This window comes from Brassica napus, chromosome C5 (genome assembly GCF_020379485.1).
Source record: "Brassica napus cultivar Da-Ae chromosome C5, Da-Ae, whole genome shotgun sequence".
In the NCBI taxonomy this organism is placed as follows: Eukaryota; Viridiplantae; Streptophyta; class Magnoliopsida; order Brassicales; family Brassicaceae; genus Brassica; species Brassica napus.
Window position 1 is genome coordinate 50,504,578 of NC_063448.1, and position 26,692 is coordinate 50,531,269.

Genomic DNA, 26,692 nt, shown 5'->3' on the forward strand with positions numbered 1-26,692 from the left:
TAAAATTTATATGCTGATAATGTTTAAAATATTTTTAAAATTTAATCAGTAATATATTATATATTTTGTAATGAAAATAAAAATATATACATATCAAATAATTTTTGGCCCTTTTCAGTTTTATTTATTATATTTATAATTTTTTTAATATATAAAAATATAAATTTATATAAAATTGAGTCCTTTAATTATTATTATACGGGGGGACACGGACTTGTGTCCGGAGCGGTCGCACCGTTTGTCTCCCCTAATAAGCCGGCCTTGGGTCTATCAAGATGCTGAAACCAAAGTGGAAAGTAGAAATAGATGAAGCTTTTGTCAATAATAATGCATATGGCTACTCAATAATCAGTATATCCAGACTCTTGACTTTGCATATAAGATCTCCTTGAAATCCACCGGCAACTATTCGTCTTGTATTGCAAGTGTGCTTACTTGAGTATGTGTAAACTCTTCCAGCAAACTTCCATGGTGTTTCTAAGGGGCTGCTAGTTGGAGTTTGATTTATATAGATTTTGTTGATTAGAAGAGTATATAGACTTGTTGAATTTGGAATGAGCTGGCGAAAATTTTGTAACAATCTATAAAAATAAATAACTATAATAATTTTTAGAATCCAAAGGATATATGTAGTATTCTCAAAATATTTTTTTATGAGTTAAATGATTAAGAATACAATTCTCAATAACAGTAACTTTAATAAATTTACAGAAATATTAAAATCTAAACTTTCGAATAACAAATGATTTTTAGATTTTAGTGAGAATATGAAAATATATAAATCAATAACACTACTATTTAAATTCTAGAAATTAATTCCACTAACACCTTATAAATGCACCAAACAATCAAATAAATATACTATTTTAATGGGTCGTGTGGTTAGACAAACTCCTTAACTAATCAATGGGCTTTATTAACATTATCTCATTAATCTAGTCAATGTATATAGATATGTATCTAGTCAAAAAAGGGAAGCAATCTTAATTTGTGTGTTTTTGGTCTTGTTAAGACTAAAACAGTCATTAACACATCAGTACTACTTATCTAATTAATTAATTACACTTATTTTTTAAATATCATTAAAGCTTTGAATGTTTACAACCGCACCATAGTTAATATCTAGTCAATGTATATAGATATGTATCTAGCCAAAAAAGGGAAGCAGTTTTAATTTGTGTCTTTTTGGTCTTGTTAAGACTCAAACAGTCATTAACACATCAGTACTACTTATCTAATTAATTAATTACATTTATTTTTTAAATATCATTAAAGCTTTGAATGTTTACAACAGCACCATAGTTAATAATTACGAAAATTTCTACATATACTTGTGTATATCAGAAACGCAAACGTAGTTGTTGCACATGCTACCATTCGGACCTTATGTTTTCTCCTTAGGTGTTAAGGAAGTGATTAATTATAAAGATAACAAAATCTGCATTTCAAAGATAATACGGTCCTCACAAACTCTTTACCATTCACCAAGACAGCAAAAAAAAAGATGTCAACAGTTTCACCCTCCTCGCAACTAGTTCAGGTGGTTCCAGACAACCAGAACAACACTGGCGACTCCTCTGCGGAGGTCAACTACGAAGATCTTGTCCGTAAGTCATGTCTATTTGACCTTTTATTTGGCATTCAGGTTCATTAGTTTCCTCACAGGTTTAAAACATTTTACAACACTCGTGTTCTTGTTTTCTCTTTACTTTGTAACATGCTGAGACACCATAACTCTTATGTTTTTCAGAGGAAGCAATGGAGAGCTTGTCCCTCGAGGAAGGTATTAAAAAAAGGTTTCTCTAACTCTGTGGCTTTGTATCACTTTGTGACTTATTGAATTTCCACCTTATGGAACTTGCAGGCACTGATGAACCGCAGATTGGGGATGTGGTAGACGGAGTCATTGATGGGACGACGTCCGAAGGTGGATACCTGGTGACAATGAAATTCGGTTCTCAAGTGCTGAAAGGAGTGCTTTACCATCATGCTAAAAGGCCCCAACAAGCCATGGGAACACCACCTTCAGGCATGCCACCAGCATCACAGCGCCGAGCTAAGAAGAAAGCCAGAGAGACTACTGAAGTTGATTCTAAGAAACCCAAATTCCGCAGGAGTGGCTACAACTTATTTTTTAGCAAAAAAATAAACTTCTTCTTCGCTGAGCACGCTAGGCTCAAATCTAAGAAGCAGGTCACTTACTTATAGTTATCATCAAATCAAATCCTTTAACCAAGTGTTTGCTTATAATCTGATACCATTTTCTTACAGGTTTATCAAGACAAAGGAGTTACGGATGGGGAGAGGTACAGAACTGAGATCATGCTGGAGTACGAATCTGCACATGAGTCTGATGGAGCTTCTGCTTCTGCAGCCGCCACCATGGCTCAGTAGTCTTTTATTTCTTCTGTTATGTTGTTGTCTTCTTCTTTCTTTATGACATTTCTCTTTCTTCTTTCTTTCTCTGGACAAGTTCTCCTTCTTATATAATAAATATTTATAATGTCTTTGATCAGTTTGCAGAACATGCCATGTTTATGGTTTTAGGGTTAGTAAAGAGGTTACTAACTGCGAGTTTATGTCTTTCTTGCTATTTTGCTTCATGATATCCCGTTTGGTTTTTTTTTGTTTCTGTTTTCAACTGAATATATCCTCTGTTGCTGCAGAAATTTGAATTAACTATTATTACTCCTTTCATTGCAAAATAATTCATGTTTAAAAAAAAAGTATTTTAAAAAGATCTATTTTTATATTTTTAATATATTTTTATTAGATAATAATGTAAAATTTTAAATTTTGAAAAGAAATCGTGTTTACTGTACTTCGATGGATAAAAATTATAGAAAATATAGTTAAACACAAAATAATGCTTTTATAATTAAGATCAAAAATATTTGTAATATGTGTGAAAAAATTTAAAACACACATTTTTTGAAATGGGGTAGGGAACATCATTTATTTAACACATATGTTTCTTGAATCCCATTTTTGTTGTTAGTTTTCAAGAGTTTCAACATCTTCTCCCAGCATATAAAAAGCTTGTTTTGATAATCAATTTGTGAAATAACCAAAAATAATGGGAAATTAGTTTTTTTTAGTAAGAAAGTAGAGAGAGATGGGAAGAGAAATAAAGAGAGAATGGGTGATTTTGGTTAGTTAGTGAATTTGTGTTTTTTTCTTGTATATTGGACCTAATTTCCCATTAATAATGCAATGAATGTTTTTAAGCCAACATGTCATATTTGGCAAGAATGCGTTCAAGGCAACACAAATTTTTGTGAAAATTCATTGATGTTTTCATAATTGAAACAACTAACCAACACTACTTACTGTACACATCTTGAACCTTCAGAATTCACAAGGAAACAACATGCAAGCCGCCGGCAAAGGAAACAAAAAGACGGTAACTACAATAGCATTTGCATAACACATCATTTACACCTTTTAAGACATCCATTATATTCTATGCTTCTGCTTTTGTATGAGCTCCCTTTTATTCCTTGGAACGGGTTGTGTATACTTCTCTTCTTTGCTCAAAGAAACGAATCAAGATAGGTGTAGTTTCTGCGCCGATGATACTCAAGGAGGCTACCATAAGTGCGGTCCCATACCCCAATGAAGAGCGCCTCTGTGTCAGGGCTGAATGATATTCCAGATATCTCTCCAAAGAAGTCGATCTCCTGCTCTGTTTCATACCCCTTTGAGACGTCATAGACGTGCACAAAGTCTGCCGGTTCGGCCATGGCCATGTATTTTCCATCGGACGTGTAGCGGATCGACCGGATTGCTCCAAGGTTACCCTTCAAGACAGCAACGGAGTGAGATAGGTTGCGGATGTCCCATACACGGCAGGTCTTGTCTTGGTTTCCAGTTGAGAAAGTGATTCCGTCGGGATGCCACGCTGAGGCAAAGGAATAGTCGAAATGTCCTAATAGTGTTTCCAGTGTCTGTGGATGAAGTTCCAAAGATTTGGCATTATAAAGCAACTATTTGAGACTAACTTACACACTTGGGTTCAGGATCGAGCCAATATGTACCTTTCCTGTGTTGGGGTCTACTATAAGGCCCACAGGATTGTCACCAACAATAGCTAGTAATTTACCATTGGGACTCAAAGATGCATGCTGTCACCAACAAATAGAAAACAAAAGAACATCATTAGCCTAACTGAAACTCAGAGTTATGCTAAAAGTAAAAAAGGAAAACCATGAAAGAAGCAAGGACTTTACATTCACTGGCCAAGGAAAACGAAAGTCCTTAACAAGCTGGTATCTCTCCATGTCAAAATCTCTAACTCCACAGTCATTATTTGAGGCAGTAAAATGAAGGGCACCACTATGAACAGATGACAAAAACTAAGTTAGAAGCAGTGACTCTAACAATTATACGTAGACCCTTCAGCAAAAACCTGGGTTTGTTGTAGATCTCAATAGCATTGGTAATAGCATTATCATCATAAGTGGTACGAGAGCAAAAGCTGACGCCCGGTCTATCAAGATGCTGGAACCATTGTGGAAAATAGATACAGATGAAGCGTTTCAATGAGATTGCATGTAAAAAAAAAACGTGACTGACAACTACTATATAATCAATATATCTAGAGACTCTTAACCTTGCAGATAAGTTCTCCTTGAAATCCACCAGCAACAAGAAAGTCGTCTTTTACAGCAAGTGTGCTCACTTGAGTCTGTGTAAACCCTTCCAGCAAACTTCCAGGATGTTTCTAAATGCACCAACCAATCAAAATTATAATAATATAGTTGCATCTAAGTATAATAACTTCACATTCTGGTGGAAAAACAAACCTCGGATGGTGCAACATGACCGCGAACATTGAGAACTTCCTTCTTTCCAGACGTTAGAGAAGAATAATGCGTCAGCAGGAAGTTTGACATAAGATACGCGTCGTGCTTGGATGTTGCCCACACCAAGTTCCTCAACTATATGAAACCAAATCAAGATTCTTGATCAGATGGAATCTTTTCATTACTAGGAAGACTATCACCCAAGTCAACAAAGAAACCTGGAAATGAAGGATAGTAGATTTGACAGATCTTGAATTACGCCAGAAGCCATAGAACTGTGCCCCTTTCTGTGTGACATTGCAAACCTGAATTGATGCATATTAAGTAGAGGATGTGCTAATTAAAAAAAAGAGAGAGAGAGAGAGAGAGAGAGAGAGAGAGAGATGAGAGAATAAAATACCTTTTCAGATGATTGACCGGAGTTGGGGACGTTTTCATAGTTCTTGTACTGTAGTAACCTAGTTTGTCTGTATTTATCTCTAGAGATGCTAAGCCTGTCCCAAGGAATCCCCTGGATATCTTTCCCTTTCCGAGCTTGTTCTGCCGATGTGTCAGCTATTTTATTATTCTGTTAAAAAACCATATGGAACACCCAGTCATTATAAACAGAGACCACAAAGTAACATAGCCAAGACACTATACCGAGTAGTCAAATTCCTCAACGTCAGAATCTGATGCACCATCACCGCCACGGAACTCGTCATCCATATCATGATCATCTACATCTTCTTCCATGTACTCCCCAGCATCATCATCTCCTCTTTGGTGATTGGACATTTTTTTTTTAATTTTTAGCAAGTAAACTTAAGGCACCTGCATATGCAAAACATGGACCATGAACTTACCCAAGATCAGGACAAAAAAACACACAACCATCGTAATCCAGTTCCGACACACTTTTTTTTTTTAAAAAGTACAAAATCACACGACTTCAATACGAGCATTAGAGTCTGGAAAGCTAAACCTATAAAAAACAAAGCCGACAGAAATGGAAAAAAAAAAACAAAAAAGAAGAAGAAACACATCTGAAACAATTAAATTCAACCAGTTCATGGGCGCAACACACAAACACCCTAACAATCACATCTAAATATATATATATATATATGGAAGTAATAGATGGTGGTGGTACGAACCCTAGGAGGAATCAAACCGAAAAAGAATCGTCACACACTTCTTTTGTTTTCGATGATTATTTTCAGGAACAAATCCGAAAATATAGTCCTCCTAATTTCAATTTGAGATAATTTAAAATGATAAAATAATACGGATCGAAACGGGGAAGAAGAGGAGAGAGAGAGAGAGAAAGAGACAGAGATTGAACAGCCAAATTTATCAAAAAATTTATCGGAATCTAGTAGCCCGTCCAATACGGTAAAACCGAATCATACCAAACCGAACCGAACCGAAATAGATAATATGGTGTGGTTTTGGTATATACCATATAAACCGAATGGATATGATTTTATAGAAACCGTAGGATTTGGATATGGTTTGGTTTATAACCGATCAAACCGAATAAACCGAACAAAACCGATCAAAAATAGAACATATTTTATAACGTCACATGAAAATCAATTTGTTATATAAGTTATTCATTTGTTAATAATTATTACCATATTTTTTATATTAATAAAAAATCCTAATTTGAAAAACACTTGAAATATAATTAAATAACAATTCATCGCAACTGAGGCTTTTTATTTTCTTAATCTTTTTCTTTCAATCATTTTGCTTTCTTTTAGCATTGATTAAATCAATTGAAGTGAAGGTTATAAATTTGATGGATAATAACTTCAAAAAAATATTCACAACTTTTTTCTTATTTTTAAACGAACAAAGTTTCAGTCGAAGAAACATGACTTTGATGAACATTAAATATGGAAGAGTGAAAAAAAATTTCTTTCATACTTCTCTTTTGTTTTTTATTTTTATTTTCAAAATTTCGAGCTTTGATTTTAATTCTAGATTTGATTATTTCATCTGAAGATATAAGCGTTTTTTTTTTTTTTTTTGAAAATATAATATCTTTTTAATAAATGATTGCGATGATAATATGACTCTAAAATTTATATAATATGATCACAAATTAAATAATTATGTTTTGGTATAAAACCGAATAAACCGAAAACCGACGATATATAAACCGAAGTAAATATGGATTTAGAATGGTAGTTATATTTTACTAACCGAAATACTGAAAAACCGAAAAAGCCGAACCGAAACCAAACCGATATCCGGATTGAACACCCCTAGAATCCAGTATGTGAATTAACCAAATGTCAATAAGTTAATAACCAGATGTTTCAAAAAAATAATAATAATAATAATAACCAGATTTTGCTTCAGATATTTTTTTACATGTTCACCCTTGCTTAGATGCGTCTCCAATCTTCGCACAGATTACTTTATGAGGGCAAGTTTGTCTTTTTAAAAGAGATTATTTTTAATTAACATTATCTTTCGGACACAGAGACATACTGTGCACTACTTTATTATCCCCAAAAAAAACCCACGTCGTCTTGTTACGGTAATGGTCCCATAACAAATAATCCAGTTATTTTAATTTTTTTACACACACACTAAACTAATCCATGTTAAATACAATCAATCTCATTAAAATATAACTACTCTATTTAGATTCAACTTTCAATAACAATGTTTAATGGATTCAGCTGTGAAGAAGGTATTGAATCACAAAGTTAACATTTTTCTTGAGTGTTTTACAATATGTTAAAAATTATGTACCTCTTTAAACATCTATCATTCAGAAATTTCCTAATGCTTTTGAAGAAATTGATGTCCGTGGCCTTTTCGGGCATAAATGGGCTTTAAGGATTGTTTCAGGCATAAACACAGCCCACGGGACAAGTACACAAAACCTAATGCGCCGTTGCCGGGAACCCGGGTCACCCGCGTGGCGGGCGGGAATACTTACCAGTATACTAGAACGACTTGGTTGTTAATTTCCACGAAACAAATTTCAAATCGTTTGATCAACAGATGGAACCAGCCACCTGAACTCAGTACTCTTACATAGTTCACTTCAGTCTTAATCTGAATCAATACAAAAACCATTTTACGTATTCACTTTTTACTAAGTGCATCTCCAAAAACTATTTTACGTATTAACTTTTTAGAGCATCTCTAAAAAAAAATTCTATTTTGAAGTTTCTAAAACTCTATATTTGAAGTTTAAAGGTATTTTTCTCCAAAAACAAAACTTCAAACTCAACTTCAAAACTATTTATATTTTATAATATGGTCTTTATATTTGTCATAACTAATCTTAATTCATAAAACTTTTATAAATAACTAGCACATATAAACATATTACAACAATATTAATTAATAAATATTCTATTAAAATATAAAAAATTAAATAAAAATAACTTAATTAATATTAAACTTTAAACAAAATACCATATTATTCCATAAAATGATTTTCGTAATGCATATATGATCTATTAGCGCATTTAGAAGTAAAAATGGCTCTCCTCATTTTTACTTTGTAAATTACGAGCTAAAATTTGTTGAAATCAGATGATATTGATATTTGTAAATACATTAAATCGGAACAAGAAAGTAAAAGAGAAACATAAAATATTGCTAAAAGACTAATTTCTTTTCGATGATATTAATACTCGTGAATATATTCGATATGAACAAGAAATAATTGTAAGAAAAAGACATCAAAAAAAAACAACAACAACCATCTTCACTTTCACAAAAAAAAATTGGGCAATATTTAAAAATTTTGAAGGTTCCGGATCAAACTTACCTGATTATTAGTGTTGTTGTAATATTTAAATTTGTGTAATAGTTATGTCTTCATGTAAATTTTTAAAATATTTTTGTTAAATTTCTTTTGTATATTTTTGTTGTCTAAATCTAGTTTAAATATTTTAAATCTTATTTTAAAGTTTTATTCAATTTTATGTAAAATTTAAAATCTATAAACAAAATTTAAAATATTTATGAGATATAATTTTTTTAAGGATTAAAATAATAAACGAGAAAATATTTATGAATCATAAAGGTAATGTGTGATTGTAGGGACCAAAATGCAATTAAAAATATGAAACTTCAAATTTGAAGTTTTGAAGTTCCTTTTTGGAGAGCAAAAAACTTCATATTTGAAGTTATAGAGTGTCTTTTGGAGATGCTCTTAAATTTGAAGTTCCATATTTTTATTTGTATTTTGGTCTCTACAATTACACATCACATTTATAATTCATAAATATTTTCCTGTTTATTATTTTAATCCTTATAAAAAGTATATCTCATAAATATTTTAATTTTTGTTAATAAAATTTAAGTTTGCACATAAAATTAAATAAAACTTTAAAAGAAGATTTAGAATATTTAAAACTATTTATATAAAAAAAAATATACAAAATAAACTTAACAAAAGAACTTTTAAAAAATTATATGAAGACATAAACTATTACACAAATTTAAATATTACAACAACACTAATAGTCAAGTAAGTTTGATCCGGAACCTTCATAATTTCCAAATATTGTCCAATTTTTTTTGTGTAATTGAAGATGGTTGTTGTTGTTGTTGATGATATGGTTTTTGTTGTTGTTGATGATGTCTTTTCGTATAATTCTTTCTTGTTCATATTGAATATATTCACGAGTATTAATATCATCGATAAAAGTTAGTATTTTAGCAATATTTTATTTTATATTTTTTTGTTCTGATCTAATGTAGTTACAAGTATTAATATCTCCTGATTTCAACAATTTTTATCTCTAATCTACAAATTAAAAATGAGGAGAGCTATTTTTACTTTGAAATGCACTAGTAGATCATATATGCATTACGAAAATCACTTTATGGAATAGTATGGTATTTTGCTTGAAATTTAATATTAATTAAGTTATTTTGTTTAAATTTTTTTATTTTAATATAGTATTTTATTAATTAATATTGTTGTAATATATTTATATATGTGCTAGTTATTTACAAAAGTTTTATGAATTTAAATTAGTTATGACAAATATAAGGACCATATTATAAAATACAAATAGTTTTGAAGCTAAGTTTGAAGTTTTGCTTTTGGAGAAGAACACCTTTAAACTTCAAATATAGAGTTCCTTTTTTGGAGATGCTCTAATGTACACTGATCTTCCGTATGAACTCTTTTACAGATATAACTTTTACCTTCATTCATAAAAAGTAAAAAAAAAATGGAGAATTTCAAATCACACAAGAGAATCAATTTCCAATATTTTCATAAGACCATTGTAAAGTAACAAAATTTGTAACCTTCTAAAAAATCACTAAGAAATAAGAATATTCATTTTTCTGTGGAGGGAAAGCCAAAAAAGGAATAAACCTTTACATGTTCCAACAAAACTTCCAAAACGTTTTAACTTGATTCAAGTTTATGGAAAAAAACCACATTAGAATCAAATCTACATCTTCTTCGTGTTCATGAGATCATCACTTTTTAGTTAAGACACACACCTTAGCTCACACCAGACTCTCTTCCACGAGATTTATAGAGCATCTAATCAAAAAAATACAACAGAGCAATATGAAAAAAGTCAATAAGACTGTTATTGTTAAATGCAAGCAGTTTTATCTGAGGAAAGAAACTCGTTTTCATTTTAAGTCTCTTTCCTCGCATAGAACTGCTTGCATTAAAATAACCTTGTTTGATATTAAAATGAACCAACCAAACTAACCTTCATGAGGATCTTCGTGTACAAAGAAACTGGCAGCTACTATCAAATAACAAAGAATGAGCATCAACCCTTTGAAGTAATTCGATGTCCCTTCCTGGAGAAAAAACGCTACTACTATAACTGTGATGAACAGCATCGCTGTCTCAAAAAGCTGGAAGTTCAGGTCCATCTGTTCACCCATCATCCATCCAATCACCACACAGAACGGGACCTAACCATATACAACCAGCAACAGAGGTTATTGAACAAGCCTCTTGTTGGCCAAAGATGATATACTTCTCTTGCAATACATACCACAAACATGGAGATCTGTATAGAGGAACCAATAGCCACTCCCAAGGAAAGATCCTGTAGACGTCAAAACAAAGTTTAACCATGTCTCAAGACGAATAAAGAGTCTATAGATGTTACAACTCAAGGAACTACTCTGCCTACCAGTTTATCTTTCATGGCAAACATGATAGCGCCTGCATGCTCAGCTGCATTCCCAACAATAGGAAGCAATATGACACTGATAAAAGCTATTGGTATGTTCCAAGAGACCGAGGCACCCTGAGAAAAACAATTACATAACCTAGTGAATGTTAAGGCCAAGTTAACTAGGAAGACGCAATGTTGATTACCTCAATGGCATCAACAAGATAGCCAGAGAGAAGGGAGACCCAAGCAGTCAATATCGAGAGCCAAATGATAGCTTCCCACTTGGAGATCTCAGGATCTTCATCTTCACCACAAGTTTCTTCGTTCTCATTTGTTTCCTAGTGTTCACAGCATATAGAGTTACACAAACCAATTGGTTTTATATACAAAGAATGGAAGAAACAACAAACCTCTTCAAGAGGGCTATAAGAATTGGACTGGCTCTTTAACTGGAAGAAGAGGTAAGCGGCATATGCTATAAGCATTATGCAGCTGCTGAACCTTGACAGGGCCATCTCTGATGATCCGGCGTGAACCTCGCTGTGAGTGTAGTGAAGAACAGCCGGGAAGAGTATCCCCATTACAGCCATCAAAAGCAATCCTGAGTTCACAACTGCAATTCCCTGGATGCAGGAGAACAGATGTCAGAAGAGAATACAATGAAGAAGTTGAATAAGGTTTATTACTTTGTCAAAGACTTGGTCTTTCTGGTAAAACACTAGACCACCGCAGAAGAAAGCACAGCCTAGCACAAGCAACATGTTAGAAAGAATGGATCCTAGCAAAGTCAGCTGAACAACACGTATCATTCCATTTTTCAAAGCGAAGATCGATATGATCAGTTCCGTCACATTCCCGAATGTAGCATTTAGGAGTCCTCCAACTGTGAAAATTTGTATAGCAATGTCAAAAAAAATATCATGAAAAAAGAAAAAGAATAGTCTGTTAAAGAAGAACCAAGTCATCATACCAGTAGGGCCAGTGTAAAAAGCTAGTTGCCTGTTTCAAATAAGCCAATACTAATACATGTCACACAGCCAGAACAATGGTACGGTTAAGTTTGTGCTATAATAAGTACTTACTCTGTAGCATATCCTAGACGTTCAGCCAACGGTGTAATACCTATTAAGCTCAGCAAGAACACCCACCCCTGAGGCCAGGGAAACAATCATTTCTTGAGGTTCAACTCTTAGACATAAAACAAAACTACTAGTACTAGTACAAAACTTATACCTTACTATCTATCATGTAGTGGACCAGTATTGCTAGAGGACCGAAAGGTAACAACATATTGAGTTTGTTAGAAAAAATCACGATCTTAATGCTCCTGAGAACACTGTTCTTTGGCGATTTGGTTGCGTGTTCAGGGAAACTCAGAGAAAGTGATCCTTGCTCCATCAAAGAAGCTGCTTTAGCTTGCGTGGCATCTTCTTCTTCTTTTCTAAATAGACTCTTGTGCTCAAGTTCATTAACCGACCCCATCTGTTACAGTAGAGCATCTTATCATTACCCTCCCACATTAAACTCAGACAAGAGATAAGAATGATCTTGTGCTTCGATTAGAGCCGGCACTTTACAATGACTCATACCCTCTCGTGCTACCAAAACATGGACCAAGGCTAATGCAACCTGGGTACAGAGGATCTTCTTGTAAGAGATCTAATTTTCAATGACAGTTATAATATTCAAAGCCAATAAAGGCAGAGTCTTGTGGTTGTGGGTAACGGTTACTTCACATTAAGGGAAAGAATCATATAAAAGCAAACAAAAAGATTACTTCTCTAAAACCCTAATCTAAAGCCCTTACAGCAGAAAGAAAGAAACTCCATGAATCCGAAATAAAGAAAGATAAAAGGAGGGAAACTTTTACCTCGAAGTCAGACAAGGGTCAGTCAGAGAAGAAGAATCGAGCAAGTTGCAGAAACCAAATCAGAGCAACAACGACTTTGAAGTTTCTATCTTCTTCCTCTGATCTGCTAGAGACGAAGGAAAGGTCGAGTGTGATTTGAATTTGATAGAATAATAATAAAAGTTCATGAACGTGATTCCGTGATATGGACGTCGGTGCAGAATCAAATCCTTTGGATCTCAGATGATGCTAGTAGAGGAGAACGAGCGAGGAAGTTTCGTTCTTATGTTCAAAGTTGAAACCTTTCAGCAGTTTGAAGAACACAAGTTTTTTTTACTGAAGAAGAAGACACATGTAACGGCGCCGTTTAGTGTTTTGTCCTATAAAAAATAACCCGCGAATCTTACTTATATAGTACAGCATAATAAAAATGAAATTAATTCGTTTGGTTTTCGAATATTTTTTACAAATCACTGAAATGACAGGTGCAAACGTTCAGTTTACTATTTATAATTTTATAGTACAATTTTTTTTTGAAAAAAAAAAATTACCTAGTGATAAAGACATGGATTTCTTTTCTTTCTTTCAAATTCAATACATGGAATGATATCTTTTCTTTTCGAACTGGCTTCATTGGAATGATTAGTTTTTCTAAAGGTAAGAGAAAAAAAATCATCTACAATGAAAATATCTTTAAAGTATAAAATATTAAAGCTTGCTGATAGAGTTATAAATATATTGATTACAAAAACATGGCATGTATCCCACTATCTATTATATATTGGACCACCAATAATGATTGTCGATAAATTGATAAATTTCCGAATTGAATCGAGACAAGGGCCTTTTCAAAAAAAAAAAAAAAAGAATCGAGACAAGGGATCAAGTTTCAACCCACTTGTTTATGCTGTAGTTTCAACCCACGCTTTATTTTTCTTACATATATATTCTCTCATACCCGAAAATAAGATTTTCTAAAATTTTAATGCTTATTAAGAATTCAATAAATATTTATAATTTAATTTTTTTAATTTTATTATACATTTTTTAATAACTTTTCACCTATAAAATTTAATCAATTCAAATATTTTTATTTAATATTTTTTAAAAATATAAAAAAGTATTTTAAACCTATAAAAAATCTATCTTTGTGGTACAAGTAAAAAATCTAAAACATTTTATTTTTGGGAATGGACGAAGTATGCAGGATTATTCTGAGTTTTAATTTAATTGGTTTTCTTCTTTTCTTTGTCTCTTGTTTAATTTCACCAAATACTCAAATGTTTTTTTCTTTTCTAAACAAAAAAATCATGCAAATGTTATAGCATTTCAATTTTCATAAACCGGGTCAACTGTCAGAGATCTGACCTGAACTGAAACATTATCGGGCCATCTGTGACTTGACACAAGGCATCCCATTAGATAGATGTCGGCAGGTAATATGGACTCGATACGGGTGGGCTTACTCAGACTTAGCCTTTTTTTTTTTGTCAACTACTCAGATTTAGCCTAATCCCCCAACAATTCCAATTAGATTATGGGTTTCGACATAATCGTATGATTTATTTAAAATAATTCCGTTTAAAAATGCATCTTCTTTTAAGAAGTTGAGAAGCACTTTTGAGTTGAGAAGTACATTTGGTTTGTTCAGCTACGTCGTTGTTTAAATACTTTATCCGATAACTTTAAAATTGTAAATAAGGCCAAACACATTATATATCTTAATTTCTGCTTCAAATCAATGACGGATATAATGACGACCAACTTGTGAAATAAAGAGAGCTGATGTACAGCCAACAAATTATCTACATACTAAAAGAAAATAAATTAATTTATTTTCTGAAAAATATCCTTTTAGCACTGTTTATTTGTGGACCTATGGTCTGTTTCTGTGGTGGTTTATAATGCAAGTTGCTAAGGATGATTAGATATCAATCTAGTGTCCGTTATTAACACAAAATCGATGCTTTAGATATCAGATTTGCAAGAAAAGTTTAATACTATGTTGATGGTATTAACATACATATAATTTGTTAGTTTGCATATTAAAAAAGTATTAAGGAACAGGCAAAGAAGAATCAGCGTCTGTGGAACTTGGAGTGCACACAAAACATGACTCCCCCACGAAGTTCTAGGAGTCCCCACCTTAACTGCATAATTAAACAAAGCACCATTATAATCAATCTTAATTAATCATTTTACTACTTTTGTAGAAAAGTATAAACGTTAACTATTGCTAGTCACTCATCATAAAATAACTAACAAAGTTGAATTCCACCCCCATCCATTACATTTACTACTAAAATATGTTACCTATCTATGATTGCTTATTACCACTGTTAACCACAGTCTAGAAGCTTATGCTTATTGCCAGTAATTCATGATAAAAGAAAACGTAAAATAACTAACAAAATGAAATTCCTACCGTCTAGGAGATAAAATAATTAATCTCTACCGATTAGTATCAACGATATACTCTCTCCGTTCTGAAAGTAAGATTTTTTAAATTTTTTTCTTGTTCCACAAAGATAGATTTTCTATATTGTTAATGTACTTTTTTATACTTTTGAGAAATATTAATTGAGAATATTTGAATTGATAAAATTTCATTGGTGGAAAGTTATTGGAAAGTGTATAATAAAATAAAAAATAAATTAAATTATAAATATTTATTAAATTCTTAATAAGGGTACATACTCTAAAAAAAATATTAATTTCGGGGAACTGAGGGAGTATTAAACAGCCGTAACTACTACTTTCTGTTTGTTTTTTACCAAAAGGTTGGACTCATCCATCGTTCAAACTAAACACATACCAAGGAGTGTGTTAAGCACATAATCGTCTCGCGGGCTTTGTTGGGTTCTCTGTCTTCTAGAAGTCCTATCCATCTAGTTGGCCTAATCAAGACATCCTTTAAAATACACTCTTGTCTCTGTTTCTACACACTAGTTTGATCATAAAATAGAATTATAACTTAGCAATAATTTTGTTGATAAAGACAAAAGCAAAAGCTTCTGGAAAGGCGTTGATATTTATTTGTCTATGCGTTTATTTTTCTTGGTTGTAAAGATACTTTATTGCTGCTCTGTTAATTCTCAGCCGTTGATTTGATGGGCACAATTTCTTCTAGAAGCACATTCTTCTTTTCGATCCCAAGTTATTCTGCAAGTAATTCGTTTTTTTTTTTTTGTAAAAGGGCATTGCAAGTAATTAGTTGAGGAAACAGTTAAACACTATTGCCCACATTTAAATTAATGGATAGAGCTGACTGTTAAAAAAACCCATCCTTTAATTTAATGTCTGTTTAAATTCATAAAACATGTACTATCAAAAACTAATTATTCTCTAATTATGAATGATACAAATAATAATTAAACATGCCTTAAAAAAAATTAAATATTGTTTTTATCAGTTTGACACGTCAATCTTAGCGAGCCGATCAAGTAAGCTGAGCCTAGCCAATAAAGAGATTCTAGAAGGCCAATCTTTTGAACTGGATGACACGTCAGCGTACCATAGATTTTTGAGAAAACTGGTGACTGCCGTCGCCCCCACGGGTTTTACCTTTCTTTTTTCCTTGAATTTCGCTCCTTTTAATTACTTTATTTTAAATAAAATTGAGCAGTAGGTTTTACTAATCAGCAAAGAAAGTTAATTTAGTATCTCTTATATTTTTTGGTTGACATTTCTCTAAAATTTTCAATAACAGCTAGAATGAACAAACCCGGATTCTAAAACCAAGTAGTATATTTTTCTAAAAATTAAAATATTAAGAAAATAGCAACGAATATTCTTCTTCTTTTTTTTTTTTGGTTAGCAACGAATATTCTAAATTAACAAAATCACACAAAAACTTTTGGACTCTGAGCTCTCTCCTCTCTATAAATAAAGGTAATATTCTCAATCCCTCTCTCCTTGTGATTCATATCTTCTTCCTCAACACGAACCTCTCTGCTTTGCTTCTTTTCAAAAAGATTCAATTTCTTTCGAATTTGCCCCTCTGGTTATAATCTAATTACTTAAAATGTCTGGAATTCTAGTTTATTCCGCCGCTAGCTCCCTTCGACTCTCGCCGGGAAATAGCTTTCTTGAGTCGAAGAAGACAGTCGGATCTCGCAACGGAAACGCACGGTTTCCCTCCGGAGCTACGTCGGTCAGGGCTTATACGCAGCAGACATTCAACGCCGAGCCAGCTGTAACGGAATCCGTTCGCCGGCGAGCGTCGAGCCTCTACGAGCTGCTGAAAGTCAACGAAACGGCGTCGCTGACGGAGATTAAGACGGCGTACCGGAGCTTAGCGAAGGTTTACCATCCCGATGCGTCGGAGTCTGACGGGCGAGATTTCATGGAGATCCACAAAGCTTACGCGACGCTGGCGGATCCGACAACGAGAGCTATCTACGATTCGACGCTGGTAACACGGCGGAGACGGGTTCACGCTGGAGCTATGGGTCGAGCGGGTCGGGTGTACACGACTACCCGGAGGTGGGAGACGGATCAGTGTTGGTGATTTTTTTGCAGCAGCGAAAGGGCACTTTTTGACTTCATTTTCCCCTTTGATAATTTTTTTTTTTGTTTTCCTTTGTCATATCTTTGGAAAATTAAAGGGGAAGTAAGTTGTATGAGCCTTTTATTTTAACTCAAGAAGAGACGTGTATATTATTTTTTGCTTCATGCTGTGAATTTTGCTGTCAATTAATTACATCACAACCATAACTTTTAAAATTTAATTCAGGAAATAATTTAAGATATTTTTTATAAACTAATAATAATCATATTTTATACTATAATTAATGAAATTTTGTAACACACACTTACACTGTAAAGAACAGAAAAAAAAAAAAGTTGTTAACACGCACTGTAAAGGACAGGAACAGAAACAAATACGTGCCTGTGTTTTTGACTGAAAACCTCCAAAACATTGGTTTGGTTTTTACATAAAGATCAACTTGAGGAAACGTATATGAAACAACCAGATTATACACTTAAAAGAAAAATGACAAGGAAAATACAAAATTCAAACCAAAAATGAAAAGATCATCAAAAATCTGACAAAGGTAGAGAGATACACAGACACGAGTAGAGATTGTTGTGTTCCTATGTTTTCTTTTTATAATAAGCAACGAACAAGGCGAAAGAGAACAAAGCGAGAGAGGGATTCATTTGCAGGCCATAAGCATGGAGTTTATCACGTGCATTATAAGTCTTGTGGCAGAGACGTCGCTGCCTGGTGTGTTGCGGTGGTGGTGCAGAATCTGATACACTTGCTCAAAGATTGGGCGACCATGGACAGCAACCATCGGGTCTGATGGGTTAATTGCTGCAACCACATCGGTCATCCATGCAAGCTTACGGGATGAGTCCTTGCTGATGTCAAAGGCTAGCTGTTGCAGCAGTGACAGAAGAACGCCTTGGCTCAGAGGAAGCGGGTTCATCGCCAGTAGTCCACGCAGATCCACCTGAAATTGGCAAAAACCAATGTCATGAGATTAAAACTGAAGATAATGAGAAATTTTACAATTGCGCAAAATTAAATTTCACCTGTGAGCAGAGCCATGATACTATGGAGACATCGCTTCTATATAAAGCTGAAGTAAATGATTCTTCGTATTTGCGTTCCAATATCAACCTTGATAGTTCTGTTATTGGGTCTGCTTCAACCTGAAAGGAATAATATGTTGCGATTGTCAAAAAACTCAGACAAAGATATCAACTTGGGATTCTTCTAAGATCCATTAAATAATTCTCTCTTCAATCACTCTTTGGACAACAGTGAACAAAACGATGCAAGGTCCTAGACCAATTCTATATGCTTACTTCTACCTAAAATTTCCTTTGGTAGCACTCTAGCTAAACCGAATCAACTATGATTGCTGAGCAGTTACAATTAGCTACATGCCACCTAGGGTAATTACAATGCTCCTACAGTAGACTAACACAAGGCTTATATCACATTCATAGTTATGATTAGTTCCAGAGATGTGACAAACCTTTTCAAGAAGAGCACCCAAAGGTCCACTACTTCGTTGAGAAACCAAGGTGTTTGATCCACTAGAATTTGCTCCAGCGGCGGCGAGAGCTAAGCGATTCCTTTGGCTCTCCGCTAATTCACGGCTCAATGCTTGAGCAACTGACGACGCAGAAGTAATGGTTTCCTGTAGATCATGTAACCAGTTCAGCAAGTGGAATAATCTGTTTCGATCTTGCAACCATAATGGGAAGAAGGATGATTTTCCATCATACCTTTAAAGTATGAGCAAGTTGGGAGTGTCCAGCGTCAAACCGTTGTTGGGCTGCGTTTGTGTGCTCGGCCATCCCTTTCTGGAAGGCTGCGTCTACTTGCTCAAACATGGTCTTGCATGACCTCTCAAAGGAAGGTATGAGCGAGGCCTCCAGACCCGACCTAAGAGCTTCCTGACAATTATAAATGGTAGAAATATAAGAGATCAGTTCAATTTTCGCCAAGCTATGATGCAGTTAAGACTTGCAGTCCGTCTACATAAGTGATTTTAAACATGCTGAATTCCAATTTACCTGGAGGGCTTGCCTGCCAGATGTCTGAAATTGGGTTTGAATTTGCTTAGTTATGGTTGCCTCAAGCTTTGAATTAACAGATTTATCAAGCTGATTGACTGATTTGTCACCAAGTCCTCTCTGTACAAAAGAAAGAAAAAAACACTTTTTTCAACAATACAATAATACAATTTGAAAAATCAACTCTACCAATTAGAAGTAAAATTTGAACCTGGAAGGACTCTGTGACTGAAGAAGATACAGTTTTTTCAATAGCTGGTGACAACGCACGAGCTATGGCTGGAATATTTGTAGCAATCTCCTTCTTTATCGTTTTCTCAAACAATGCATTTAACTCTTTGCTCATGAAGTTTGTCACTGCATTCACAATTTGCTGTGAATTGTCACGCATTGCCTTTTCATTCTTAACGATCTCCTCTTGTAAGCGGGCCCACAGAGCATCAGCATTTGACTTGCTGGATCTCTCAATCATTCTCCCTATAGCCACTTCTAGTCTTTTACCTTCTTTAGTGACAGGGCCATTGACAGCATTGGACAGTTGTCTCTGCATCTCCTTCTGTGAAACCATCATCTCCTTCTGTGAAACCATCATCTGCAAGAGAAATGCAACTTCCATAGAAATTACAATCCCGATTGCTACAAAGGAACATGTTCTATGCCAAATCATAGTAACCGCAAGTTAAGCAATAGATTAATTATTAATGTCAAGATCAAAATGTCACCTGATTCATTGTTTCTTGCAAAGCTAAGATAGGTTGGCTTGAACTCTGAGTTTGCTCATTGTAGGTATCAGCCAAATTAGCAACATTTGAGGATGTAGATGACAATCCGGGACCCTGTGAGCTTTTGGACTTCTGTTTCTTCCCTTTGTTTGTAGCGGCTGACTGTGGAAGCCCAATTGATGAAACCGACTCAGGAAGCTTTCCAGACACATCTCTCGATTCAAGATTATCCCCAGCTTGTACAGACTGTTCATAAGCCTTAGATTCCTCTAACTCTGTACCAGGATAACAGTCTCTTGCCATCTCAGTGCTCAGGTTCGTAGTCTGTGAGTAAAAGATTTTTTCTGTATTTACTGAAGTGCGATGCTCAGTTTCATCACTGTAATTGATTTCACCATTCTGCGTCGAACTTGATTCCCCTACTTCTTTTACCTCAACTTCTGTGTCTCTTGAATCAATATTGACGTCCTGGATATTTGCATCTCTATCCCTTTTGTCTTCAGTGGTAATGGAAGCTTCAGCAGACGAAACGCGCATCAAAAACTCTGAAGGAGTTACAAGATGCGTGGGGTGCTTGAAGAAAGCTTGTGGGGTTCGCATCCCAGACACATCATCAGCAGGCGTAACATCCTTGTCCTTGCTTCTTGAGCTTTCCTCCAAATTTCTTTCTTTAACAGGATCTGCTTGCCTATCAACAGAATATACAGAAGGTCCTTGACCACCGAGTTCATGATGTGGTAGCATTGGCTCAATAACATCCACTGGAGTCTGATGGCCACAAAGTGTACTTGATAGTCTGGGACTTAGAGGAAGCTGGGGTGAAGTAGCATACGCCGACCCTGCAGCACTGGTCTCAGATAGCAGCCCAGAAGCTTTAGGCTCGCCGTTGGATGAAACAAGTACTGGTGCTGTCGTCTCCACAGATGCAGAACCCGCCAAATAAGTCGAAGTATTAGCACCTTTCGATCTATTCACTAAAATAGATGGTTTAGGCACTGAATCAGCTGAAGGTAAATCTGTAAGCTTCATTCCAGATGGTTTTGATATGCCTTCAACCAAATTAGCCTCCCGCGAAACACTAGAATCTGACTTCTCCAAACCCACACTCTCCTCTATAGGAGGAGGCAAACACAAGCATAAGTCTAATGTATACTGCTGGATTGCTTGCGTCTGAACACAATAAACCTTAACAACGGCTTCTTCTGGAGGATCATTAGTCCCGATAAAACTTAATATCGGCATAGTGACTGTAAACTCAGACAAGTAGTCCATCCTTGTATCAGCTGGAGATGAGCCATAGTCCAAATGCACAGCATATATGGCGTTCCTTTTCGCATTTGCAAGCAAGAGGAGGCCTGCTTCAGACAAGGCTATAACTTGGTTGAAAAACGCCATCTCCGCTCGTGGCTCAGTTGAACTTTTCAAATCAAGTTTCTGAGTACAATTCCATGACTCAGATTCAGCTGGCAGGAGCCATCCTTCTTCTCCAGTCGGGACCCAAATCTTCATCTCTCGATTTAGAGGACCCTGCAAATATTGCATACACAGACAGAGTTAGCAACTAAGCACAAAGATAAGCTATGTTATAAAATGTAAATTCAACACAGCAAATTTAATTTCGCATTAGACAAGACTAAAAAAAAATCGGAATACTGGTACAAAATAATTACCCCAGTGATGAGAATGACGTGATCAGATCTCTCAGGGGATGTCACAAATGTTGCCGAATTGACTGGATGGCCATCATGAGGTCTCAGAACTGCAACTGGTTGGGCCTTGAAATCTTGCCAAATCTTAACCTGGTAAATATTATGAGGACAGCGAGAGTAAGATTCTCTCTCACACACTAAAACACTAACTACTGCAAAATGTGACCGGTTGAGAAGCGACAATACAGAGTGCACGTCTGAGATGAAACTAAGCCAATGTCCCAAATTCAGAAATGAGCTAGAACTGTAATTGGATGTCAACTTCACTAGCATAACAAAGGTAAACAGGCTGATGGGTTCCACTTAAGTAAAATTCACCATTCCAATACGATGTGTAATCAGTTTCAACCCCTAAGTTAATTCATCTTTAGAAATAATATTAAGAACAAAGATGATGGAAATAGGATGACTCGAGTGAAGTATAAAACAAATACAAACCGTGCCATCAACAGAAGAAGAAACGAGGCGTGTGATCATCCACTGGCACATAGATAAATCTGTAACCTCTCCATCGTGCTTGCCAACAATCTTTACACCGTCAACCAATTTATCAAGGTGGCACTGAATCGGAGACTCAGACGAGAATACTTCACCTCTGCCAACTTTGGTAGTATCAATTAGGAGGACGTGTTTACCAATTGAAACCACCAAAATTTCCTGGAAAAAAAATATGATTTTAGGCAATCAGAAAGTGTACACGAAGAAACATATGCAACTAAAAGAAATGTTTATCCATACCTGTTTGTGGGAGTGCCAACAAACACGTGGATGTTTGGTGTCTTCCTCACCAAGTATCTGAAGAGCAAGGACAATCTTTCCAGTTATCTGGGGGTCATCATCTCCCTCAGACCCTTCAGATATTTTCCACACGAAAACTTTTCCATCTAAGCTAACACTGTTTTCAGAAATAGAAAAAGCAGACGGTAAGGTGGTCTGTAAAAAACGGTAAATCAAAAAAGGAAGCATAACGAAAAAGAACACAAACCTAGCCAGGAGATGAACATCATGAGCAAAGAAGGCCATGTCTGTCACTCGCTGCACACACACAACAAACACGAGGATATAGTGTGAGTTAATAAAAGGAAGCTAAAACCATATGTATACAAAGATTATAGATTTTATTATTATTATTATTATTATTATTAACCTGAGAATGGCCTCGGAATAAAGCTCTTAAAGCGGTGTTAATATTGAGAACACGAATGTTTCCTCCTTTCAATCCATAGCATATGTAGATCTTGTTCACTGCGATTTGGCGACCCACAACGAGCTGAGGATCCGACCCGTATTTGGTAATCGGAGTAACCTCAAGCTGAGGCTGAATCTCGCCGTGTAACCTCACGTCGACATCGTACACAGCGTGTTCCCCGCTCAACCGCCTCCCTCTGGGAAGCTTACAGCTCGGCACGCGAACAGGACTCGAAGGAAACGAGCGGATCTCGTGCGGACTCGCCACGGGAGCCTGATGCTGCGGCGGCGGATCTTGATTGGTCGCGCCGTTGTTGTTGTTGTTGTTGAGGAGAGCCAGGATGTGTGTACCGGGATTGTGATTAGCACTAGCACGCGGCGACGGCGACTGGGGGAGATTCAGAGGCGGCGAGGGGAAAGGGAGTGATCTCTGTTGTTGGAGAAGGCTACTCGAAGAGGAAGGCGCGGCCTCCTGTTGCTGCGGCGGAGGGGGGTAGGGCTGCTGAAGAAACGGACCCGCGGGGGGAGGATACGACGCCGGCGGCGTGGGGAAAGGACTCGACGAAGGTTTGAAGAGAGTACCGAGATCGAACGGCGGAGGATTGTTAGGGTTAGGGTTTCCAGGTGAAGAGGCCATGGATTTGAGCAGATCTAAGATCTACGAAGCTAGGGTTTGCGAAATCGATTGATTAGATGAAGGAAAAGAAGAAAGACTCGGCGGATCTGATAGTCACAGACTCAGAGAGAGAGACGGTGAAGAAGACTTGATAGTGAGAAGAGGAAGAGAACTTTTGGAGACTTAACTTTTTATGTTAATGAATTGATAAATTGATCTAAGATCGCGATAGGCAATGGGAGGAGGTATAGTCATCGGTTTTAAGAATGAACTAGATTAAGATCCGCGCCTTGTATGTATTTTATGTTTTTACATATATAAATATTATATATATAAATTATTGTATGTATTTTATGTTCTTACATATTATGAAATAATAAAAATATATTGAATAATTAAAAGTCAATAACTATTACTAGTTAAATTGGTGCGAACGTATAAATCAATTTTATTAATCCAAACAATTTTTTAAAAAATTTGATAGAATATGTAATTAAATTTAAATGATATTAACATACATAGTATATTTTTAATATTAATGTCTATTAAATGATACTTTCTACTCATATGTTATTTTTATCATGTGTATCTTTAATAGCAAAAACTTTAAATTATTGTTAACAAAATTTTCATTGTGGGATTAATAATTTTAGTAATTTATAATTTTAAAAAAATTATCAATGTTAGTTCAAAACTTTTATCAAAAACAATTATTCAAAGTAAATTTTGAAACTAAAATATTTATTTATTCAATATGGTTTATAGTTTAATTTAGAATGATATATATACATATATATTTTAAATGTTAATGATTAATTAAATTAGACTTTTACTTATATGATTTTGTAATCATTAGTATTTTGTCATAACAAAAATTTTAAACCATGGATCGTAAAATTTGAATGTGAGACTTTTAACAGTTTTAGTAATTTATAGTCGTTTTTTAAAATTCAAAATATAACATATACAGAAAAATCTAAATCTAAATTTTTATAATATGGTTATTGTGATTTTTTAATTTTAATAGTTTAAAATTAAACAAATTTGATAAGATACATTATTTTTTTTATCAGATCTTTATTATTCAAAATCATTAATTGTCATATATATTTTAGCCACATTAGACAATTCCGTAATCTTTATTTAAGGAAATAATAAATGATATTAATAATGAATTTATTGTTAGTTTAATAAAAAACTTATTATATAATTAGATGGACCAACCTATTTCTCTAATAATTCTAAGAATTATCCTAATGATGACACGTGACTACAAAAAGAAGTTGTAATGTTTCACAAATAATATATAGGTGATTTTTCTGGTATTAAATTCATATTTTAATTCGCTCGATTATGTTTTTGTTACTAGGCCTTTGTTTCTATTTATGGGTCTTATATAACCAGCCCACGTCTAGCCTGAATCAGTAGTCTTTTGCATCTTTCTCTTACATATACACTTGCGGAACATACTTGTTATTTGCTAGTTTAGCAAGGGGGAGTATCGATCAGTAATCAAATTTAAGCTCTTACTAACTGACCATTACAGTATAAATGAATGACAATAATTACACATAAATATATATATACTAGTGGCATGCAGTGTGCTGTTAGTTGATGTGTTATGTAGATGGGTTAATTATATGTGTTCTTGGTGAAGCTCGAAGTTTTGTCGAGATTTCTTCTTATTTAAGTAGTGGTGTGATTTAATTTTTTGTAAACAAACATTAAATGTTAAGTAAGTTGTAGTCTGTTTGTTAAGGCTTCGGGAATAGTCTGATATTGTGATGATGGCTGTGCTCCTGGTGTTTTAATTTTCTTCACAATTGCGGGCCACCTTGAGTATGAACCAACAATTTTCAATGGTAATTGTGAAGCTAATTTACGGTGTTATTGTCTCTGTTCTGTTTACACATGCAATGGAAATTAGTGTATGTTCCTTTCAAAAAAAAAAGAAGGAAATTAGTGTCTGTTTAGCTATCTTTTTCTGTAACATTTTTGGCTTTTAGAAGATGATATTTAATGGAGGCTTGGACTGTTTTAAAATAATTGCTTATGGAGGAAGCCATGTCGTTGTGGTTGGAGAATGGTGTCTCATCGGTTGAGATAGGTTGACGCCCCGGGATTGTGAAGATCATTCCACTCAGTCTTCCTGGCGCTTAAACTTGAGAAAAATATATAACAGTAACATTCATTATTTTTAAAGTTCAAAAAAATTCATTATTTTTAGGGAAAAAGAATAAAACACTCACATATTGTTCCCTTGCAATCATTTTAGAGATTCTTGTCCACTTAGAATGAATATTAATGTTAGCCCCATTCTAACTCTCTAGTTATACGGTTAATCATTTTTCAAAAAAAAATTATACAATTATTTTAAAAAAAAAAATTAATTATAAACATTTTTTTTTTGTTAATGTTTTTTTTTATATATATTTTTTTAAATAATAGTCTTCCTCCCTATAGTGGGACGTCAGTTTTCAGAAAGCAAATAAAATTTTTAAAAGAGACACATGTGAACGAAAGCTTTAAAGCGATAAAGTTAAGACGTCGTTACGGCTGGAAGTACGTAAACCAAGTAACAAGATGAGACTCCTGAAAAGATTGAGAGCGTTGGGTTGGTTGAACTGGTATGCGGTCCATTCCTATGAGTTTTGCCTTCATGATCACTTGAATTTCCTTGATAAGGAGGTGGGCTGATCTGCTTGTTGAGTTATGCAATCTCAGGTTCCTTTCACGCCAAAGGACATAGCATACTGCCTGAAGTAGAAGCTTGCAAATAAATTTAACTTTGGGATGTGAAGCTGTTAAAACCCATGTGAGAATACCATCAAAAGAGTGAGGCTGGTGAAGTGTGGGATGAGTGAAAAAAAGATGACCAAACCTCTGCAGATACAAGACAATCAAAGAACAAGTGTGATCTTGATTCATTAGCCCGGTCGCAGAGGAGACAGGAGCTTGGCACAGTCATTCCCCAAGTTATCAGCCTATCCCTTGTAGGTAATCTGTTTTTAGAGTTGAACCAGACAGATTTGAACCAGGAAACATGCGGAGGGCTCGGGTGTAGAGATGCCCATGTCTTTGTGGTAGAGAAGTCTCCTGGAGAAGAATCAGGTGAATGTTTCCATTGGAAGAAATCTTGGGCTAAAGGGT

The 26,692-nt window shown here is 34.7% G+C and overlaps 5 protein-coding genes across 9 annotated transcripts; 2 read left to right on the top strand and 3 right to left on the bottom strand.

The window, feature by feature from the left end:
- The first annotated feature begins 1,299 nt into the window (after positions 1 to 1,299).
- LOC106372543 (high mobility group B protein 10-like) lies at positions 1,300 to 2,570 on the top strand. The gene is made up of 4 exons (XM_013812772.3): positions 1,300 to 1,607; positions 1,751 to 1,783; positions 1,865 to 2,193; positions 2,272 to 2,570. The coding sequence occupies exons 1-4, from the start codon at positions 1,505 to 1,507 to the stop codon at positions 2,392 to 2,394; spliced, it is 588 nt and encodes a 195-aa protein (XP_013668226.2). The 5' UTR covers positions 1,300 to 1,504; the 3' UTR covers positions 2,395 to 2,570.
- A 702-nt stretch (positions 2,571 to 3,272) lies between these two features.
- On the bottom strand, positions 3,273 to 6,145 carry LOC106372542 (uncharacterized WD repeat-containing protein C2A9.03). 2 transcript variants are annotated; one of them, XM_048759195.1, is made up of 10 exons: positions 5,942 to 6,145; positions 5,448 to 5,618; positions 5,206 to 5,373; positions 5,024 to 5,092; positions 4,806 to 4,940; positions 4,613 to 4,723; positions 4,409 to 4,500; positions 4,230 to 4,335; positions 4,038 to 4,124; positions 3,273 to 3,947 (listed from the first exon to the last, which is right to left on the bottom strand). In XM_048759195.1, the coding sequence occupies exons 2-10, from the start codon at positions 5,580 to 5,582 to the stop codon at positions 3,534 to 3,536; spliced, it is 1,317 nt and encodes a 438-aa protein (XP_048615152.1). In that variant the 5' UTR covers positions 5,583 to 5,618; positions 5,942 to 6,145; the 3' UTR covers positions 3,273 to 3,533. The 2 variants fall into 2 exon arrangements, with proteins under 2 accessions (XP_048615152.1, XP_013668225.2); XM_013812771.3 differs by having other exon boundaries at positions 5,024 to 5,110.
- Positions 6,146 to 9,772: 3,627 nt separating this feature from the next.
- Positions 9,773 to 13,154, bottom strand: LOC106372544 (vacuolar cation/proton exchanger 2). Of its 3 annotated transcripts, none has more exons than XM_048759196.1 (12): positions 12,795 to 13,154; positions 12,158 to 12,553; positions 12,007 to 12,074; positions 11,895 to 11,923; positions 11,611 to 11,807; positions 11,335 to 11,547; positions 11,128 to 11,262; positions 10,940 to 11,056; positions 10,799 to 10,852; positions 10,505 to 10,715; positions 10,284 to 10,326; positions 9,773 to 9,977 (listed from the first exon to the last, which is right to left on the bottom strand). In XM_048759196.1, the coding sequence occupies exons 2-11, from the start codon at positions 12,404 to 12,406 to the stop codon at positions 10,316 to 10,318; spliced, it is 1,284 nt and encodes a 427-aa protein (XP_048615153.1). In that variant the 5' UTR covers positions 12,407 to 12,553; positions 12,795 to 13,154; the 3' UTR covers positions 9,773 to 9,977; positions 10,284 to 10,315. The 3 variants fall into 3 exon arrangements, with proteins under 3 accessions (XP_048615153.1, XP_013668228.1, XP_013668229.1); XM_013812774.3 differs by lacking the exon at positions 9,773 to 9,977 and having other exon boundaries at positions 10,019 to 10,326; positions 12,158 to 12,406; positions 12,514 to 12,553; XM_013812775.3 differs by lacking the exon at positions 9,773 to 9,977 and having other exon boundaries at positions 10,019 to 10,326; positions 12,158 to 12,406; positions 12,795 to 13,153.
- Positions 13,155 to 16,504: 3,350 nt separating this feature from the next.
- LOC106372545 (chaperone protein dnaJ 11, chloroplastic) lies at positions 16,505 to 17,447 on the top strand. Its single transcript, XM_013812776.3, has one exon. It carries the CDS (start codon positions 16,798 to 16,800, stop codon positions 17,281 to 17,283), a length of 486 nt encoding a protein of 161 aa, XP_013668230.1. The 5' UTR covers positions 16,505 to 16,797; the 3' UTR covers positions 17,284 to 17,447.
- A 288-nt stretch (positions 17,448 to 17,735) lies between these two features.
- LOC106372547 (enhancer of mRNA-decapping protein 4) lies at positions 17,736 to 23,766 on the bottom strand. 2 transcript variants are annotated; one of them, XM_013812778.3, is made up of 12 exons: positions 22,886 to 23,766; positions 22,724 to 22,773; positions 22,477 to 22,633; positions 22,177 to 22,395; positions 21,700 to 21,828; positions 20,030 to 21,556; positions 19,519 to 19,878; positions 19,308 to 19,427; positions 19,017 to 19,187; positions 18,764 to 18,928; positions 18,315 to 18,434; positions 17,736 to 18,232 (listed from the first exon to the last, which is right to left on the bottom strand). In XM_013812778.3, exons 1-12 carry the CDS (start codon positions 23,561 to 23,563, stop codon positions 17,933 to 17,935), a joined length of 3,996 nt encoding a protein of 1,331 aa, XP_013668232.1. In that variant the 5' UTR covers positions 23,564 to 23,766; the 3' UTR covers positions 17,736 to 17,932. The 2 variants fall into 2 exon arrangements, with proteins under 2 accessions (XP_013668232.1, XP_013668231.1); XM_013812777.3 differs by having other exon boundaries at positions 19,519 to 19,899; positions 22,886 to 23,764.
- Between the last annotated feature and the right edge of the window lie 2,926 nt (positions 23,767 to 26,692).

What these genes read in the sequence shown, in the direction of transcription:
- LOC106372543 (XM_013812772.3), top strand. Translation starts at nt 1,505, where the DNA reads ATGTCAACAGTTTCACCCTCCTCGCAACTAGTTCAGGTGGTTCCAGAC. An exon ending in GAGCTTGTCCCTCGAGGAAG is followed by an intron (nt 1,784 to 1,864) that starts GTATTAAAAAAA and finishes TGGAACTTGCAG; the next exon opens with GCACTGATGAACCGCAGATT. An exon ending in GGCTCAAATCTAAGAAGCAG is followed by an intron (nt 2,194 to 2,271) that starts GTCACTTACTTA and finishes ATTTTCTTACAG; the next exon opens with GTTTATCAAGACAAAGGAGT.
- LOC106372542 (XM_013812771.3), bottom strand. Translation starts at nt 5,582, where the DNA reads ATGTCCAATCACCAAAGAGGAGATGATGATGCTGGGGAGTACATGGAA. An exon ending in TTGAGGAATTTGACTACTCG is followed by an intron (nt 5,374 to 5,447) that starts GTATAGTGTCTT and finishes GTTTTTTAACAG; the next exon opens with AATAATAAAATAGCTGACAC. An exon ending in GTCATGTTGCACCATCCGAG is followed by an intron (nt 4,724 to 4,805) that starts GTTTGTTTTTCC and finishes TGGTGCATTTAG; the next exon opens with AAACATCCTGGAAGTTTGCT.
- LOC106372544 (XM_048759196.1), bottom strand. Translation starts at nt 12,406, where the DNA reads ATGGGGTCGGTTAATGAACTTGAGCACAAGAGTCTATTTAGAAAAGAA. An exon ending in CGTCTAGGATATGCTACAGA is followed by an intron (nt 11,924 to 12,006) that starts GTAAGTACTTAT and finishes TATTTGAAACAG; the next exon opens with GCAACTAGCTTTTTACACTG. An exon ending in ATCTTGTTGATGCCATTGAG is followed by an intron (nt 11,057 to 11,127) that starts GTAATCAACATT and finishes TGTTTTTCTCAG; the next exon opens with GGTGCCTCGGTCTCTTGGAA.
- LOC106372545 (XM_013812776.3), top strand. Translation starts at nt 16,798, where the DNA reads ATGTCTGGAATTCTAGTTTATTCCGCCGCTAGCTCCCTTCGACTCTCG.
- LOC106372547 (XM_013812777.3), bottom strand. Translation starts at nt 23,563, where the DNA reads ATGGCCTCTTCACCTGGAAACCCTAACCCTAACAATCCTCCGCCGTTC. An exon ending in GTTGGCACTCCCACAAACAG is followed by an intron (nt 22,396 to 22,476) that starts GTATGGATAAAC and finishes TTTTTTTTCCAG; the next exon opens with GAAATTTTGGTGGTTTCAAT. An exon ending in TGGGTGCTCTTCTTGAAAAG is followed by an intron (nt 18,435 to 18,763) that starts GTTTGTCACATC and finishes TATTCCTTTCAG; the next exon opens with GTTGAAGCAGACCCAATAAC.